Genomic DNA, 19,040 nt, shown 5'->3' on the forward strand with positions numbered 1-19,040 from the left:
AGACTCACTGATGTTCCATCAATTCGTCTATAGATAGACTCACTGATGTTCCATCAATTCGTCCATAGATAGACTCACTGATGTTCCATCAATTCGTCTATAGATAGACTCACTGATGGGCCATCAATTCGTCTATAGATAGACTCACTGATGGGCCATCAATTCGTCTATAGATAGACTCACTGATGGACCATCAATTCGTCTATAGATAGACTCACTGATGGGCCATCAATTCGTCTATAGATAGACTCACTGATGGACCATCAATTCGTCTATAGATAGACTCACTGATGGACCATCAATTCGTCTATAGATAGACTCACTGATGGACCATCAATTCGTCTATAGATAGACTCACTGATGGACCATCAATTCGTCTATAGATAGACTCACTGATGGACCATCAATTCGTCTATAGATAGACTCACTGATGGACCATCAATTCGTCTATAGATATGGACCATCACTGATGGACCATCAATTCGTCTATAGATAGACTCACTGATGGACCATCAATTCGTCTATAGATAGACTCACTGATGGACCATCAATTCGTCTATAGATAGACTCACTGATGGACCATCAATTCGTCTATAGATAGACTCACTGATGGACCATCAATTCGTCTATAGATAGACTCACTGATGGACCATCAATTCGTCTATAGATAGACTCACTGATGGACCATCAATTCGTCTATAGATAGACTCACTGATGGACCATCAATTCGTCTATAGATAGACTCACTGATGGACCATACCATTTCTCAACCTGCACTGTGCTCTCTGAGGCCAGTTACAAAACAATGAGTACAATGAGAAAATTGGAGTGGAAATGCGAGATCTGCAAACCACGACAAAAATCTCCCAACAACATGTACTCCGCCGGAGATACACAATCCAAAAAACATCAACAAAACGAACCTGTAGCTGAACACGGTCAAACTCAGAGCGAACAACACACAACAATGCAGTTGAGTACCCAACAACAACAGAAGAAGCCAAGAGAAGAAGACAATTGTGATGATGATGCTACTCTCAACGACAACAGAAAACGTTTCAAAGATAGACCTACGCTCACTATCACCAATAATAACAATACACAGCCGGAACCTCAACAACACAACAACTCTTATTACGCTGAGCTTAGAAGTGACATAGGAGAACTAAAAACAGCTATGCAACAAATAATATCTAACATGAACGCAAACAACAACGTGACAGAGAGCATCAACATAAGCCTCAACAAAATAAATGAAACACTCTCCAGCATCACTACTCAGGTCGTTGACCTACAGAACAAAGATAAGGAGAATAGGAGAGAAATAACTGAAACTAAGAATAGAGTTAAACTACTTGAGCAAAAGATTATAGAGCGAAATGTAGAAATAAACAATGTTAGCTCTGTGCATATGAATGCAGAAATGGTCGTTAAGAAAATCGCAGCTTCTGTGGGCGTCGAAGTCGATGACGAACATATTGAAAACGCATATCGTGTTAAATCGAAGAGCAAAATAATTGTGGAGTTCTCTTCGATGAGAAAGAAAAAAGAGATTATGAGAAACTTGAAGGGACACAGAGTAGATGAAAACGTTCTCGCTGACAGCGAAAGTAGCCCTACTAACAAATACATATATATAAATGATGAGCTGACAGCAGAAAATAGGCGCATCCTCTGGATGGCTAAAAAGAAGGCAAATGATAATGGTTGGAAGTTTGTATGGGTGAAAGATGGACGTATTTATGCCAGGAAGAATGAAACATCATCTCAATTAATCATTAATAGTTTACCCGATATCGAATTGATCACAAAAACTCAATAATCAGGAGAAATCCATATTTTATGCATTTTGCTGATTGCTAATTTTCGAGCTGCTTTTTTGAGAAACGTAAAATAAAGTCCAAACATATTTACAAAGCCTATTTTTTCCAATTTTTTTATGAAAAAATATAAAATAAATATTTTCACTGAAATTAATTAACTAAAGCCATAATATATAAAATGGATCAGAAGAATGAAATCTTTGATTCCTTAAATGAACTTAGTGAATTTATTGAGAATACCCATAACATATCTATAATATGCATGAATATTCGTTCACTCAGAAAAAATTTTACTGAATTCCTAACTCAAATCCAAAATATAATTAAGAAATTGAAAATAATAGTTCTCATAGAAACTAATATAAGTGATGATGAAAATCAATTCTATGAAATACTAGATTTTAATTCAATATTCCTTAACCGGGAAAACCGAGGCGGTGGAATAGCGGTATACATCAGTGATCAGTTTGCGTTTAAAGCGACAAATTTAAATACACAAAATATGGAATCTATAAACATAGAAATATCAATGGGTGACAAGAGTGTCATATCAATAATTCCTTGTTATAGGCCTCCAAACACAAACGTGAAAAAATTCATTGAGGAGTTAGATCAAAGCCTAACGAATATAAATAATAAACAAAACATAATATTAATAGGTGATATGAACCTGGATATTACCTTAAATACCATATCCGTAAAGAATTATTTGGAGACATGTGCCACTTATGGTCTTAAGTGTGCTATAACTGGTATAACTAGAGAATGTGAACGCACAGGTAGTAAAACGTGCATTGATCATATATTTGTAAGACACAACTCTAGGAATAATATTAAATCAGCAATAATAGCTACGAAAATATCAGACCACTATACGATATATGGATGTATTGAAACGGAAAAAACAACAAATCCACCCAAATCAACATCAGAAAAAAACACAATTAATAATAGAAAAGTTAATACTCTAATAAAACAAATTGATTGGGCAAATATTGCGAACGGAATAAATGGTACAAAGGAATTATTCGAACAAATATATAAAACATTCAATAATATCTATAAAAAATCCACTGAATCGAAGAAAGTTAAAACCAAAAACAGAAGTGGGCAACCTTGGCTAACGGACGAACTAATAAGTTACTGCACTACAAGAGATCATTTATATAAAAAATATCGGAAAAACAAAAGTGCAGCTAACGAAACCCTGTATAAGACATTCAACAATCAATTGAATAAAAAAATAATATTTGCCAAAAATTCATATTATTTCCATAAATTTATTCAAAACAGAAGCAATATCAGAGAAACTTGGACAACCATTAACGAAATAATTGGAAAGAGATGCAATAACATAGATGACACAGTGAAACTTAATTTTGTAAATAAAAACATCCTCGAAGTTGCTGAACAGTTTGCAGAACAATTTAAAGATAACGTTGAAAAAATAGTACACGTGTGTGATAAAATTACTCTTCCAAACAACCCAACAAACATAATGAATTCTATTGTTATCGAAAATACAGACGTTATGGAGGTCAAAAACATCCTAAAAAGTCTCAACGCCAGGAAAAGTGCTGGAGCGGATAACATTCGTGCAATTGATCTTAAGAATAATGTGGAAATAATATCAGAAACCATAACTGACCTTATAAATAGAAGCCTAAATGAATCGACTATTCCAGATCTACTCAAGGTTTCAATTATTCGACCAATCCACAAGAGTGGAAGCAAATCATGTTGCGAAAATTATAGGCCAATATCAATTTTACCAGTCATCGAAAAAGTCCTAGAAGAAATAGTCGTGAGGAGATTGAATAATTTCATAACTAAATACAACATAATACACAAAAACCAATACGGATTCCAAAAAGGAAAAAACATCAATCAGCTTTTGGCAAACTTCACAAATGTTGTAAACCAAAGCCTATCGGAACAAAAACAATGCCTAGTAATGTTCGTCGATTTCAGCAAAGCTTTTGACACATTATCACATCCGAAACTGCTATGCATTCTAGAAAGAAATGGGATAAGAGGTCAATGTTTAAAATGGTTTCAAGAGTATTTAAACTGCAGAAGATTTAAAGTCAAAATTGATAATCACACTAGTAAGGAGCACCAATCTCAATACGGAGTACCTCAGGGCTCCAAGCTTGGACCGATTTTGTTCATAATATATGCTAATGATATGATTAAAACTCTTAATGACAGCATTACCTTTTCATATGCCGATGATACTGCCATAATAGTGTCAGACAAATCCATAAGGATAGCAGAATATCGCATGCAAAATGAAATAAATAAATTAGTAAGATGGTGTCACGATAATGGTTTGGTTATCAACGCAAAGAAAACCAAACTTATGCATTTTCGACCCAAACATATACCCGCTGCAGATATATCCATAATATTTCATAATTATGAATGCCTTCACCATTATGAGGAAAACATTCAACGAGGAGGTGAAACGTGCTCAACCAAAATTGAAGTAGTAGATACGTTCAAATACTTAGGAATACTATTAGACTGTCATATGAAATGGAGACCACAGATGGATAATATAAGAAAAAAACTACGCAAATCCTCCTACGCATTGTATCACCTAAGTGTTTGTGCACCATATAAAGTGTTGAGGCAAGCATATTTCTCGTTGGTTGAATCCTATCTACGACATGGAATATCTGCATGGGGCAATGCACCTAATCGCAGAATACTTCAAATTACACAAAATAGCCTGTTGAAAATACTACAAAAAAGTTTACTCGGATCTAACACTAACCGACAAGGTAGTAACTCTTCAACTCAAACAATAGCAAACTACAATGAAAATCTACCGAAACTTTTGCACATATTAAACATTGAAAATTTGTACAAGACCACCATAATTAACGAGTTTCACGACGAAAAAAGCATCCTACATAGAATCAACCACGCCCAGAATACAAGAAGCCGAGCATTAGGAAAATACAAGATACCATGCTTCAAAAACGAATACGGAAAACGAACGCTCAGTGTTGGCCTTCCATCGCTCATGAATTCAATACCAGCATCTATTCTAAGCTTAAGTAATAAATTTAAAAGAAAGAAATTGCTTAAAGAACATTTAATAAATTCCCAATAATAATTTTATATAATAATTAAATAATAATACACTTGAACTGTTAAACAGCCTTTGTAATATAGATAATTACATTTAAGAATATCCTACAGACAAGCCTATAGCTTCGTGGGATCTATGAATTGTAACTCTCTGTATAAAGAAATAAATAAAGAATAATATATTAAAAAAAAAAAAAAATTCGTCTATAGATAGACTCACTGATGGGCCATCAATTCGTCTATAGATAGACTCACTGATGGGCCATCAATTCGTCTATAGATAGACTCACTGATGGGCCATCAATTCGTCTATAGATAGACTCACTGATGGGCCATCAATTCGTCTATAGATAGACTCACTGATGGGCCATCAATTCGTCTATAGATAGACTCACTGATGGGCCATCAATTCGTCTATAGATAGACTCACTGATGGGCCATCAATTCGTCTATAGATAGACTCACTGATGGGCCATCAATTCGTCTATAGATAGACTCACTGATGGGCCATCAATTCGTCTATATATAGACTCACTGATGGGCCATCAATTCGTCTATAGATAGACTCACTGATGGGCCATCAATTCGTCTATAGATAGACTCACTGATGGGCCATCAATTCGTCTATAGATAGACTCACTGATGGGCCATCAATTCGTCTATAGATAGACTCACTGATGGGCCATCAATTCGTCTATAGATAGACTCACTGATGGGCCATCAATTCGTCTATAGATAGACTCACTGATGGTCCATTAGCTCGCCTATAGACAGACACAATGGCGGCCCAGTGTTTATAGAAAGACACATTGTGAGGGTTATAAAAAATGCTGTCCTTTCAAATTTATACATTAATTAGACTCACCCTTTTTCTTCGCCATATAAAAAGCTTCTCACGGAATTCCGCACGATGTCCAACACTACGTATCACGGTATTGATGTCATCCACCGAAAGGTAACGTAAACTACGATATGTAATATCGTAAGCTGAAAGGACAAAGACTATGGAATTATTAAAGGACTTCATCGATATGGTAATGCCATCATTGTATAATCGCCTTGGTTCGGAAGTTCGGAACCTATGAGAATGCAATCAAAGACCTGAGGAGACCTATAGGAGATCTCTCAAATATTAAGATTACTTGTAACAGGTCTTATAGTTATCAAGAAACCCCATTGGAAATCTGATACTTATTTAGGATGATGGTTCTAAGAAAAACATTTTAAAAATTCAGACCTATGGCTCCACACGACACGTTGCAGCTCTTCAACTGCCCAGCTAAGCCGACTCATCTATCGCCGAATTCTCTTTGGACGCAACCCGTTCAAGTTGCAACTTTCCTGAATTTGAAGGTAGAGGAAGCAGAACCAGTCAATGAATGACACACATCATGTATTCTGTTGCTACAACAACAACACAGGATTTCTTTTAAATCATTTTTCAAAGGCCTATACAAGGATGGATGGATTATTTACTTTTCTTTATTTTTCTCAAGGACATAATCAAAGACAGAAGATGATTTTTTAATGACATAAATAAGTCATGGATTTTTAAAGATTATTTTTTCAAGAACAACTACAAGGTGTAGATTTTTTAAAATTATATTTTCAAGGACCACATTGGACCTGGAACAAACCGATTTACAACCCGATACAACTGAATCGATGAAGATAAGTTAGATAAATTGTGAGATGTTGTTTATTAACAATATTTATAAACATTTTTTGTTGAAAACTGTTATTGAATAATTTTTATTTTGTCTTTATAATGAAATTTAAATTTAATTTAAACAAATCCGTCATAGATAGTGGATGGCACTACCATTCCCAATACAACGGTACATAGGCATTTGTACCGTATGCAAATTGGTATGAAAGGGGGAGAAACTTATGGGATGACCTAATATTTTTGTCTGTTTGTCGAGTCTTTATGCATTTTGACAAAATAGTTTATGAAGAAATATCCAGGGGCATGTTAAGAATAAAAACGCTAATACCCGAAAATGTTTGTTTAAAATGTAAATAAAATCAGAGATCCGCACATAAAATATATATTTTTATTTTGCTATAAAGAGATTAAAACGTTTAATATTATTTATCCGTGAACAAAAAACATTGTTTTTTTGTTTTTCCATCCAATTTTCGCGGAAATCAATCAACAAAATCAAAAAAATAATCAAAAATCATTAATTTTGGAAAAAAATTTGATGAAAATTAATAGTATAACAGTTTTATAACAGTATAACAGTTAACAGTGCCGCCATCTATTGATTGTTATTCACAATTGTAATGCATTTTCCAGAAAAATTTCAATTTTCCTATATAGATGGTGTTGAAGTCGACTGAAAAAAATATTTTAAATTATCATTTTTAATAGGGCGCCATCTATACTTTATATTACAAAAGCAAAGATTCAAGTCCGTTTCCATCCACAAACTATAGTGTGGTGTACTTGTGGGGTACTATTTGAAACATAGATGGCGCCAAGCATCGAAGTTAATCTACCACACTTTACCAAACACAGCTGTTTTTGTTTCAACTCAACAGCTGTTGAATACACATATACACACAATTATATCTAGTTTCGTTTTCAAACAAATCAAAATTTCATTTTCACTTACCTTTGAAAAATGGATACAAAAACATCATTTGGAATTTTTTCAACAACTTCCGCAACATTACATCGTCCGCATGGCCATCATAGTCCGGTGGATGCAATGGGAAATATTCATTGCAGGCGTCTATTTCATTGGCATTGGCGGTAGACTCCTCCGGTTGGGTTGCCCCGGCTGCTTCATCAAATTGTGCAGACTCTTCACATTGCGATTGCAGGAGATTTGGATAACTTTCATATTCTTCAATTTCTAAATATTCTTCTTTCATCGTGTGGACTTTGCAGGAGCAGGTATTTATTTTTTCAAAGATTTTTTTAAAATATTTGCTGTTGTTTACGGAGTAAATTTACTACTTGTTCTCAGTTTTACACAACAATGTCAGTTTACTATGGAATTTACCACATTTGGAAACAGCTGATTCTGTGGGGTACTTGCGATTCAACACACCATTGTCGTGGTAATAAAATTTATGGCAAAACAAGGTAAGTCAGAGAAAAAAATATTTGATTTTATTTTTAAAATAATTCCGTTAAATATAAATTTTTTTCGGGCGCTACGACAGAAATAGAATATTTACATTTTACATGTGGATCCTATTAAATGTCGAGGTGTGTATATTCGAAAAATATAAGCGAAGATTGACTCACTGATGGAAATAAACGGCATTTACATTAGAACTTTTTATGAGGATTTATTTGACATGTATACAATGGAATTGACAATTGAAACCCCTGCATTAACGAAATCCGGTCTAATGTAAACGTACTATTAATTTTAAATGTATATAGGCTCACTGTCGGCGCTTCAGCTCTCCTATAGATATACTCACTGTTGACTCTGCAGGTTGTTTACAAATTGGTATACTTACGTTCCATTAGGTATTTTATAGGCTAGGACCCGTTAACGGTCACTCAGCTCGCCTGTAGATAGACTCATTGACTTTCCTTCAGCTCGCTTATAGTTGGACTCACTGGCGGTCCTTCAGTTCGGCTATAGATAGATTTACTAGCGACACTTCAGCTCACCTATGGATGGACTCATTTGCCTTTAGATAGACCTTCAGCTCGCCTATAGATAGGCTCACTGGCGGCCCTTCATCTCGCATATAGATAGGCTCACTGGTGGTCATCCAGCTCATCTATTGATTGACTCACTGGCGGTCCTTCAGCTCTCCTATAGATAGACTCTCTGGCGGTCCTTCAGCTCGCCTACAGATAGACTCTCTGGCGGCCCTTCATCTCGCCTATAGATAGGCTCACTGGCGGTCCTTCATCTCGCCTATAGATAGGCTCACTGGCGGCCCTTCATCTCGCCTATATAGATCGAAGGCTCTTCACCATGAGGTAAAGTGTATATTACAGTTTTCATTCCATTTGCCACACCTTGAAATGTTAGTCGGATATCCCATAACGTTTATATATTGTTGATCAGCATAACATTTTATGTCGATTTTGACTGTTTGTTGAACTCGTGATAGAATTCCTATAGCCCCACATACAACATTATAACCGCATTTATAATATTTTTAAAGAATTAGCCGCATTTTCCAACCGAAGCATCTATAATACACAGTCTATTTAGTTTGTAGTTCCCAGAACCAAAGCCAATTATTTTCAGTCTGTATATTATTCCCAAACTGACCAGCAAGTGGTTGCCACCGCATGAATGCGATGAGCATTCGTTTTGAAATGATATTGAATACATATGCGATCCAATATACATATATGTGCATGTATGTAGAAACAATTAAAATGTCATTGCCAATATTATGCGAAATGTTTGCGGAAATATGTAACAGAGTGCTCAATGGATAAATTCTTAAAACTTGATAGGGGCAAATTTTAGAAAGAGGAAGGAGGCATTTTTGTAATTTCCCAAAAATATTAGCATTATTGAAATTTATTATCTACACTGATATTATTTGCAAACCATGTACATATGTTTGAATTTGTGATTTGAATATTTTTAGTTGGTATACAAAATTGCAAAATTGATTTGATGTTCGAATTGTTGTGGCAGCAGATACAAGCAGACCATTCGATACCATTTTATGCGGTTATTGGCACAGCAAAATTTACTGGTCGTCGAATTCATAAATTTTCAAACTGGTAATGAAAATTGACACAATGACAAGCCAGAACTAAAAGTTCCATTTCGTAGACATATGTATGTATGTGTCGTTAGTGCGAATATGTTTACAAAGTGCATAACACTAAAGGTATGGTATGGTAAAATGGATAAGTTAACAAAACTGCAATTATATTTGATGGACCTTGAAAATATATTTTTTAAAAATCCACGTCTATTGATGGACCTTGAAAAAATATTTTTATAAAATCCACTCCTGTTGGTTGTCCTGTATCCCTCGAAAAAATATAAATAGGAATATTTATTTTTTTTCTTTTTTATGTTTGTTTTATTTAATTTTTACATTCTCCAGGGTCTATTTCCCATTCATTAACATTTCGAACAAATCTCTCGCCTCACGTTTTAAAATTTTACCATTACTATTGTGAGGCAGCAATTCGACAAAATACACACCATTGTGTAATTGTTTTTGTGGCTCCATCAATCGCTCCTTGACATAATCGACAATTTCTTCCGCCTTAATATTAGAACCATTTCTTCTTACCACCAGGGCTCCGGGTACCTCACCCAGACGTTCATCGTACACACCGACAACACAACAATCCACCACATCTGGCAACTCCCGTATAACATTTTCAATTTCACCCGGCCAAAAATGTAATCCTTGATATTTCAGAATATCCTTTTTACGATCCTTGACATAAAGGAAACCATCTTTGTCCATATAACCTAAATCGCCGGTATGGAACCAACCCATGGAATCATAGATACGTCGTGTCTCAATGGGATTGCCATAATATCCGGCCCAATGATGTGGATAATTGACCCAAATTTCTCCAGTCTCATTTGGTCCAAGATTTTCACCATTATCATTAACAATACGTAGACGTATGTTGGGTACCAGTTTTCCCACCGAATTACCACGTTCTAAACCGAAGTAACCCGATACACCACCAGCTTCCGTGAGGCCATATCCGAAGCAGATCATTGCCTTAGGTAGGATATTTTGTACGTAGGCCAAGGTTTGTTTGGAAATATAACCACCACCACAATTTAAAATTTTGATAGATGATACATTTTCCGCTATGAATTGGGTAGATTCTCTTAGGGCCACAACCTGTACGGGGGATATGGTGGTATTGGTTATTTTATATTTTTTCACCAAGCCAATAAAATGCTCCGGGTCGAATGGTTTACTGGTTATAACTCGTGTACAGCACATATAAATGTTCATCAATGTAATCATTAGACCACTCATCCAATCCAAGGCGGAGGGGGTGTAAATAACATCCTCACTGGTTAGGAGACTGAAAGTAGAAAAAAAGATTATGAAAAAATATTTATTTGAAAGACACATAGGGCGATTTTTTTTAAATAGAAGGGCCCACATAGCGTGATTTTTTTTTAAATATTTTTTCAAGATCCACCAAATGGGGTGGAGTTTTAAAAAATATATTTCAAGGTCAATCCATTGTACTGAAATTTATTATTAACAAATTTCAAAGACTAACTTTTATTAACTTACGGGTGCTCAAACATTAATTTATGTGCCGATATTGTAACAGCCTTTGGCAATCCCGTGGTTCCCGACGAACACATGATGCAGACGGTTTGATCAGCGCCCAATGTTAGTTTTTCTGGCCTAAAGAAGAATCAGAAAAATTATTCTTTTTAAATAAGAAAATCGCATATTTTTCACTCACTGATAAAAATATTCCTTTGGATTGGTTTCAAGTAGCTCCAGTATAGATGCCACACCCTCAATATGTTCACTTATGGTAAAAATATCGGGTTTAAAGGATTCGGTAGCATTTTTAACCTTTTCATAATCCTGACCATCACAGAAAATGATTGCGGGTTTAGTAATACCAAAACAGTGACTGAGAGTAGCTATAAATATCCCCGAAGGATGAGTTCGATATCATAAATGAATATTTTCAAAATTTATCTTTCAAACCTTCTTGATAGCTGGCATTTACTCCATGAAATGGTGTACAATTAAAGAAACATCCCAAGGCAACAGATGTCAGATAGGTTGTGTTACGAGCTACAATACCCACCACATCATCATGACGCATGCGTCGACTCTTTAAGAAGAGAGCAATGCGAATACCCCATGTGAGGGCTTCCTGATTGGTTACACTTCTATTGACATCGTCATCTATCTGTAAGGCAAATTTTCAAAAAGGAAAAATACAATTCTTGAAATGAATTCTGGACCGACCTACTATCTCATTAAACTTACCAATAAAATATTCTTCGGATGTGTTCGCAATTGTCCAAACAAAATCCTTCCCACCGAATGATGTTCGATATTGTGGAGTGGTGCTATTTTTGGACCACTCCATATTTTTGTATGCTTATCGTAATCGGCAGCCACAATATCCATTACAAATTGAAAATATTTCTTAATTCGATGTTAGCTTTTGTCCACTTTACTTGAGACTAATTCCCAATACATTATGTTGTTCCGTTACAAGTAACTAATTTCTTTTTCGAAATCATTTCAAATTATATCTTATCAGGGTGGGCAGTCTTCAATTATTGATAACCCCCGTACAAAGTTAGTGTTATATTGAAAATCTGACTATATTTTCATTGTCAGTTGTATGCAGCGCGTTTAACTGTTAAGTGTATCCATGTACAATAAACTAGGTACACACAAAATGTGATTATTAGTATGATAATGTAAATTATTTCAAAGTGTGTATTTTTATACACTACACAACTATGTTGTCAGGGTATTATAGCTTTGTGCAGCCCCAAGAGTTTGTAACGCCGCGAAATAATGGACCTAGACCCACCTTTAAGTATACCGATCGTCATATCTCGACTAGCTGAGTCGATATAGACATGTCCGTCCGTCTGTCCATTATAATTTGTAAACACGATACAGGCCACAGTTATGGACCAATCTTCACGAAATTTTGCATGTAGGACGGGTTCTGGTCAATGAAGACCCCTATTGTTTTTGGTATAGATCGGTTAATATTTAGGGGATGAAATGGACTAAATACTTAATTTTTGTGCAGCCCCAAGAGTTTGTAACGCCGCGAAATAATGGACCTAGACCCACCTTTAAGTATACCGATCGTCATATCTCGACTAGCTGAGTCGATATAGACATGTCCGTCCGTCTGTCCATTATAATTTGTAAACACGATACAGGCCACAGTTATGGACCAATCTTCACGAAATTTTGCATGTAGGACGGGTTCTGGTCAATGAAGACCCCTATTGTTTTTGGTATAGATCGGTTAATATTTAGGGGATGAAATGGACTAAATACTTAATTTTTGTCGGTTTTTCTGGTCGCTCCAGAAATATCCCGAAATATTGCCCATGCTCAAAATAGGACCGCAGAAAGTTTGTTTTTTCGTGGTAGTTGTGTAGGGTATCATATGGTCGGACCCGTCCGACTATACTGCTCCGCTCACTGGTTTTAAATATTTTTTCGAGGACTCACACAAGGCTTGGATTTTTTTAAAGCATTTTTTCGAGGACTCACACAATTCATGGATTTTTATACCCTTCACCACACCGTGAAGGGTATCAAAAGGAAAAGGAAGCGAGATAGACTTTGAGAGTCGATTTATGCATGTCCGTCCGTCTGTTATTGTTAAATTGTAAACAAAGTACAGGTCGCATTTATAATCCGATTTGAATGAAATTTGTTACAGCTCATTTCTTTGGCCCAAAGACGAACCCTATTGAAATTGGGGAAAATCGGTTCAGATTTAGATATATCTCCCATATATTTTTTCGTCCGATTTAAGGTAAATGGTGCACTAAAGTCCCTAAATATCTTTCGATTAGCACGAAATTTGGAAAAGCGTACTGAATTAAGCCTAGAATAAAGTGTGCTAAGTTTCGTGAAAATCGGTTCATATTTAGATATAGCTCCCATATATATTTTCGTCCGATTTGATGTAAATGGTGCACGAAAGTTCCTATATATCGTTCGATTTGCACGAAATTTGGCATAGGGTTCTGAATTGAGTGTAGAATGATGTGTGCTAAGTTTCGTGAAAACCGGTTCAGATTTAGATATAGCTCCAATATATAGTTTCGTCCGATTTAATGTAAATGGTGCACCGAAGACTCTATATATATTTCGATTTGCACGAAATTTGGCACAACCTACTGAATTAACTCTAGAATTATGTATGCTAAGTTTCGTGAAAAACGGTTCAGATTTATATATGGCTCCCACATATATTTTCGTCCGATTTAAGGTAAATTGTGCACCAAAATCCCTATATATCTTTCGATTTGCGCGAAATTTGGCATAGCGTAGTGAATTGAGTCTTGAATAATGTCTGCTAAGCTTCGTAAAAATCAGATTTAGATATAGCTCCCATTTATATTTTCACTCGATTTTCACACAATTCTTTTGAAATCGGTTCAGATTTATATATAGCTCACATTTGTTTTAAATTGAGACTAGAATGAGGTTATAGCTTTTTTTTAATTGGTGCAGATATAGACCCAGCTTCCGTATATACTACCAACGCTCATCTGATTGAGATTAAATGTATGTAAATAAAATCGATTTACATAAATTTGTCCCATTGTATGCAAACGACCCCAAACTGTAATTTATCATAGGTTCCAGAAAAGGCGGAGTTTGCTAGGAGACTTATGTAGAATATACCCGAAATGGTGAAGAGTATCATATAATCGCCCCAATCCGACTTTACTACTTTCCTTACTGGTTTAAAAATATTTTTTCTAGCTTAGAATATAATATATTTTTTTTGTCGAGTTTTCTGTCTGTAGGGTAAAGCTAGTTCGTCATTTTTCACACCTTTCCTTCAATGTTTATTTGTTTTGAACGTGACGTAAATTGTTCTTAATTACGACACATTGCCACTTGCATTTTTTATAATTTTTTGTTGATTTCTTATCAATAAGAAACTAATGCTTGTTATGTTTTCTATCAGAAGTGGTGCTAAGATAAGAATATTCCGATATCATAGGTGACGCGTGCGGGGCATTCATTCATTAATGTGGTCAGTGTTACGGAATATGAATAGTTATAACTATAGAACATGTGTCCCGGTAGCAAAATTGTTTACAGTTGTAAATCAAATCAGAAGATAATGTTCGGTACACAGGCCGTATATAGGCCTGGAAAAAATATTCTTTAAAAAATCAAGGCCTTCTATAGGCCTGAAAAAATATTCATTAAAAAATCCAGGCCTTCTATAGGCCTGAAAAAATATTCAATAAAAAATTGACGGCTTCGAATGGTCCCTAAAAAATATTCTATTAAAAATCTACGTCTTCTATAGGTTTTGAAAAATATTCTTTAAAAAATTCACGTCTTCTGCAGGCTTTGAAAAATATTCTTTAAAAATTCCACGCCTTCATAGGCTTTGAAAAAAAAAATTCTTTAAAAAAATTCCACGACTTCTATAGGCTTCGAAAAATATCTTTAAAAAATCCAGGACTTGGAGTAGTTCTTGTTGGTCCTTAAAAAATATTTTGTTTTAAATCCATTGTTTTGAAAAAATTCATTATTTTTTTTAAATATATTTTTTATTATTCCTAATTCTTAAATTAATCTACATATACATATATAAATTCTTAACGATCTAATGATGATTCATCCATAAATGACATAATAATTTCCCTTGCCTCGCATTTCAAAATTTTTCCATTACAATTGTGTGGCAGTTGTTGAACAAAATATACCCCACTATACAACCGCTTATGAGGTTCCATCAAACGATTTCGAATATGTTGGCAAATTTCATATGACGACAATTGACTATAGCTTTTCTTAACTACCAAGGCCCCGGCAACATCACCATATCCCTCATCAAATATACCCACCACACAACAATCCACCACATCGGGTAATTCTCGAATGACATTCTCTATTTCCCCTGGCAAATATTGACAACCATTAGATTTCAACATGTCCTCTTTACGATCCACAATATAGAGACACTCCTCCTCTTCGTGCATATAACCCAAATCACCGGTATGATACCAACCAAGAGCATCCAAGCCATGTTCGATGCCCAAGGTATTGCCATAATATCCTGACCATGGGTAGGGTTGACGTATCAATATTTCACCTGTTTCATTTGGGCCCAAATTTCTTCCCTCTTCATTGACAATACACAGTTGAATGTTGGGAGCAAGTCTTCCGGCCGATGCTGACGCTTTCTCTCCAATGTTTATTGCAATTGTACCGACTTCTGTGATCTCATATCCCACTCCAATTAAACATTGGGGAAGAATTTCTTGAAGTTTCTCGAATATTTGTTTGGAGATATAACCACCACCCGATTGCAGGGCAATCAAACTGATCATGTTTTCTCTGGAAAATATTGGACAATCTAGAAGATTTGTGAGTTGGACTGGGTTCAGCATTGCCAATTGGATTTTATATTTCATTGTCATTTTTACAAAGTCAGTGGTGTGAAATGGCTTGCGGGATATTATCCGGGTACAACCGGTATAGCAGTTTTGTATAAATGCCGCCAGGCCGCTTAACGAATCAATGCCTCTTGAGGTGTAGATTATATTGTCGATGTTGATGAATCTATAAAGAAGGAGAGGATGCAGTTAATAAAATAACTTCTAAAGGATGAAGACAAATCATTTAAAAAAAACCCTCTAAAAATATGTTTAAAAATATCCACGCCTTGTATGGGCCTTTTAAAAATATTTAAAAAAATCCACGTCCCGTATGGTTTCTTGAAAAATGTTTTTAAAATATCCACGACTTGTCTGGGTTTTTTAAAAATCTACGCTTTTGTTGGGCCTCTGAAAAATATTTTTTAAAAACTGTTGTGTACCCATCGACACACCCTCTTCTAGAAATAATATATAATAATATTTTGCGGAAAATTCTACTATATATTGGCTAAAAATATCCCGATAAGATATCTGCAAAAACTTGAGACAGGCACACCCCAGACAGTCTTATCAGGCCTTTGGCGTAATAATAGTTAATAGTTTATGTTGCACACGTACTGAGCAAAGTGCAAACTCAAACTTAATAAGGAAATAAAAAACATGGATGATACCCTACACTTGAAATTTAACCGAGAGATTCAGAAATCCACGCCTCCCATGATCCATAAAAATATCCTTTATTTCCGTCCATGAAAAATTTCTTCTTTAAAAATCCACGCCTTCTTGCAGGCCTTGAAAAACTATTCTTTAAAAATCCACGCCTTCTTGTAGGCCTTGAAAAACTATTCTTTAAAAATCCACGCCTTCTTGTAGGCCTTGAAAAACTATTCTTTAAAAATCCACGCCTTCTTGTAGGCCTTGAAAAAATATTCTTTAAAAGTCCACGACTTCTTGTAGGTCTTGAAAAAATATTATTTAAAAGTCCACGACTTCTTGTAGGCCTTGAAAAACTACACTTTAAAAGTCCACGCCTTCTTGTAGGCCTTGAAAAACTATTCTTTAAAAGTCTACGCCTTCTTGTAGGCCTTGAAAAACTATTCTTTAAAAATCCACGCCTTCTTGTAGGCATTGAAAAACTATTCTTTAAAAATCCACGACTCCTTGTAGGCCTTGAAAAACTATTCTTTAACAATCCACGCCTTCTTGTAGGCCTTGAAAATCTATTAAAAATCCACGCTTTCTTGTAGGCCTTGAAAAACTATTCTTTAAAAGTCCACGCCTTCCTGTAGGCCTATTAAAAATCCACGCTTTCTTGTAGGCCTTGAAAAACTATTCTTTAAAAGTCCACGCCTTCCTGTAGGCCTTGAAAAACTATTCTTTAATTTTTTTTAATTCTACCCCTAATGGTCCTTTCAATTTTTATTTTTATAATCTATATGTAACTTACGGATGCTCAATCATAATCCTATGTGCGGATATGTTAACAGCCTTGGGTAATCCTGTCGTGCCAGAAGAGCTGAGGATGGCAAAAGTTTGATTGGCTCCCAGAGTTAGAGGTTCGGGTCTGCAAAGAAATCGATGTTTTTAATGGGACATTTTTACAATGTATATAATCCGACCTACTCATAAAACCTTTCCATTTGCGAAGGTTTCAATAGATCCACTATTGATGGCACCCCATCAATGTGATCACATAGCGTATAAATTGTGGGCTCAAAGGATCTCGTTAATCTAAGAATTTTTTCATAATCCTCACCATCACAGAAAATTATTTTTGGCTTCGTTATGCCAAAGCAGTGGCTAATTGCATCTAAAATTATAAAGAAAAATAAAAAAATATATATTTTCAAAGTTTTTGGAAATTTTTAAAATACGCACCTTCTGAAAAATTTGGATTTACCGCATGAAAGGGACTACAATTGAAGAGACATCCCAAAATCGCCGATGACAAATGTGTGGTATTTCGAGCTGCTATGCCAACAACATCCTGATGGCCCATATTTAGACTTTTTAAATGCAGTGCTATACGTATGCCCCAGGACAAAAGTTCTCCACTTGTGGCCGATGTTCCATCGAAGTCATCAATCTGAAATCGAAGGTACGCCCTTTACAAAATTTGTCGGAGAATATTGCTACAATTTTTTTCACCTGTATCACATTTCTGGGATTTAAACGCATTTGACTAAATAAAATTTTACCAATCGAATGGCATTCGATATTATGTATGGGCAGGACTTCTGGACCACTCCATATTTTAGTTTCCTTGTCATAGATGGTGTGCAGACTATCCATTTGTTTTGGTAATTTCTCTTTGACGATTTCTTCAATACTGATCGGAAGATTTCAGCAAAGAATATTTTTGTGAATGCTTTGTTTTGGTTTGGGTGTTGTAGGAATTCGACAATATCTAATCGGTCGGAACTTATCGAAATATTTCGTATAAAATATTTTACGTGCAAAAAATGGTAATTATTTGATTACTTATTTTAAAAGTAGGTGAAATATGATAATGGTATGGGCCTAGCAAGTTCAGATGACCTAGCACGTTTCACGTATTATTTTGAAAAAATGAGAGGGTACGTCATTGATGTTAAAAGCATATTTTCTCAAGGCATGGATAGTTGAAGAATAATTTTTTCAAGGACCAACACAAGGAAAATTTTGGATTTAAAGAATAATTTTTTCAAAGATCAATAAGGCGGACCAATAAGGCTTGGGTTTTAAAGAACAATTTTTTTCAAAGATCAATAAGAATTGGATTTTTAACGAATCATTTTTAAGGGCCAATACAGGGCGTTGATTTTTAAAGAATAATTTTTCAATGACTTCTATAAGTCGTGAATTAAAAAAATCCTTTTTTCAAGGACTTCAACAAGATGTTGATTTTTATATCCTTCACCCCACTGTGTGCATATGTTTGTAACAGGCAAAAATAATCGAGATAGACCCATGGTTCCTTTTGAGAATATACATAGAATCACTTTCTGAGTCGATTTATGCATGTCCGTCCGTCTGTCCATGTTAAATTGTAAACAAAGTACAT

The 19,040-nt window shown here is 35.2% G+C and overlaps 2 protein-coding genes across 2 annotated transcripts; both read right to left on the bottom strand.

The window, feature by feature from the left end:
- Positions 1–9,980: 9,980 nt before the first annotated feature.
- LOC133337671 (uncharacterized) lies at positions 9,981–12,014 on the bottom strand. The gene is made up of 5 exons (XM_061545877.1): positions 11,871–12,014; positions 11,583–11,790; positions 11,329–11,515; positions 11,148–11,267; positions 9,981–10,932 (listed from the first exon to the last, which is right to left on the bottom strand). The coding sequence occupies exons 1-5, from the start codon at positions 12,012–12,014 to the stop codon at positions 9,981–9,983; spliced, it is 1,611 nt and encodes a 536-aa protein (XP_061401861.1).
- Positions 12,015–15,214: 3,200 nt separating this feature from the next.
- On the bottom strand, positions 15,215–18,289 carry LOC133337672 (uncharacterized). The gene is made up of 5 exons (XM_061545878.1): positions 18,146–18,289; positions 17,876–18,083; positions 17,621–17,807; positions 17,445–17,561; positions 15,215–16,181 (listed from the first exon to the last, which is right to left on the bottom strand). The coding sequence occupies exons 1-5, from the start codon at positions 18,287–18,289 to the stop codon at positions 15,215–15,217; spliced, it is 1,623 nt and encodes a 540-aa protein (XP_061401862.1).
- Positions 18,290–19,040: the final 751 nt, after the last annotated feature.

The sequence above is a fragment of the Musca vetustissima genome, unplaced genomic scaffold (assembly GCF_032173495.1).
Source record: "Musca vetustissima isolate MV318-11 ecotype Yass unplaced genomic scaffold, APGP_CSIRO_Mvet_v1 utg34935, whole genome shotgun sequence".
NCBI classification, from domain to species: domain Eukaryota; kingdom Metazoa; phylum Arthropoda; class Insecta; order Diptera; family Muscidae; genus Musca; species Musca vetustissima.

Coding starts and splice junctions, on each gene's coding strand:
- LOC133337671 (XM_061545877.1), bottom strand. CDS start 12,014: ATGGATATTGTGGCTGCCGATTACGATAAGCATACAAAAATATGGAGT. Junction 11,791..11,870: donor ATCCGAAGAATATTTTATTG/GTAAGTTTAATG, acceptor TTTGCCTTACAG/ATAGATGACGATGTCAATAG. Junction 11,516..11,582: donor AAATGCCAGCTATCAAGAAG/GTTTGAAAGATA, acceptor GGATATTTATAG/CTACTCTCAGTCACTGTTTT.
- LOC133337672 (XM_061545878.1), bottom strand. CDS start 18,289: ATGGATAGTCTGCACACCATCTATGACAAGGAAACTAAAATATGGAGT. Junction 18,084..18,145: donor ATCCCAGAAATGTGATACAG/GTGAAAAAAATT, acceptor CTTCGATTTCAG/ATTGATGACTTCGATGGAAC. Junction 17,808..17,875: donor AAATCCAAATTTTTCAGAAG/GTGCGTATTTTA, acceptor TTATAATTTTAG/ATGCAATTAGCCACTGCTTT.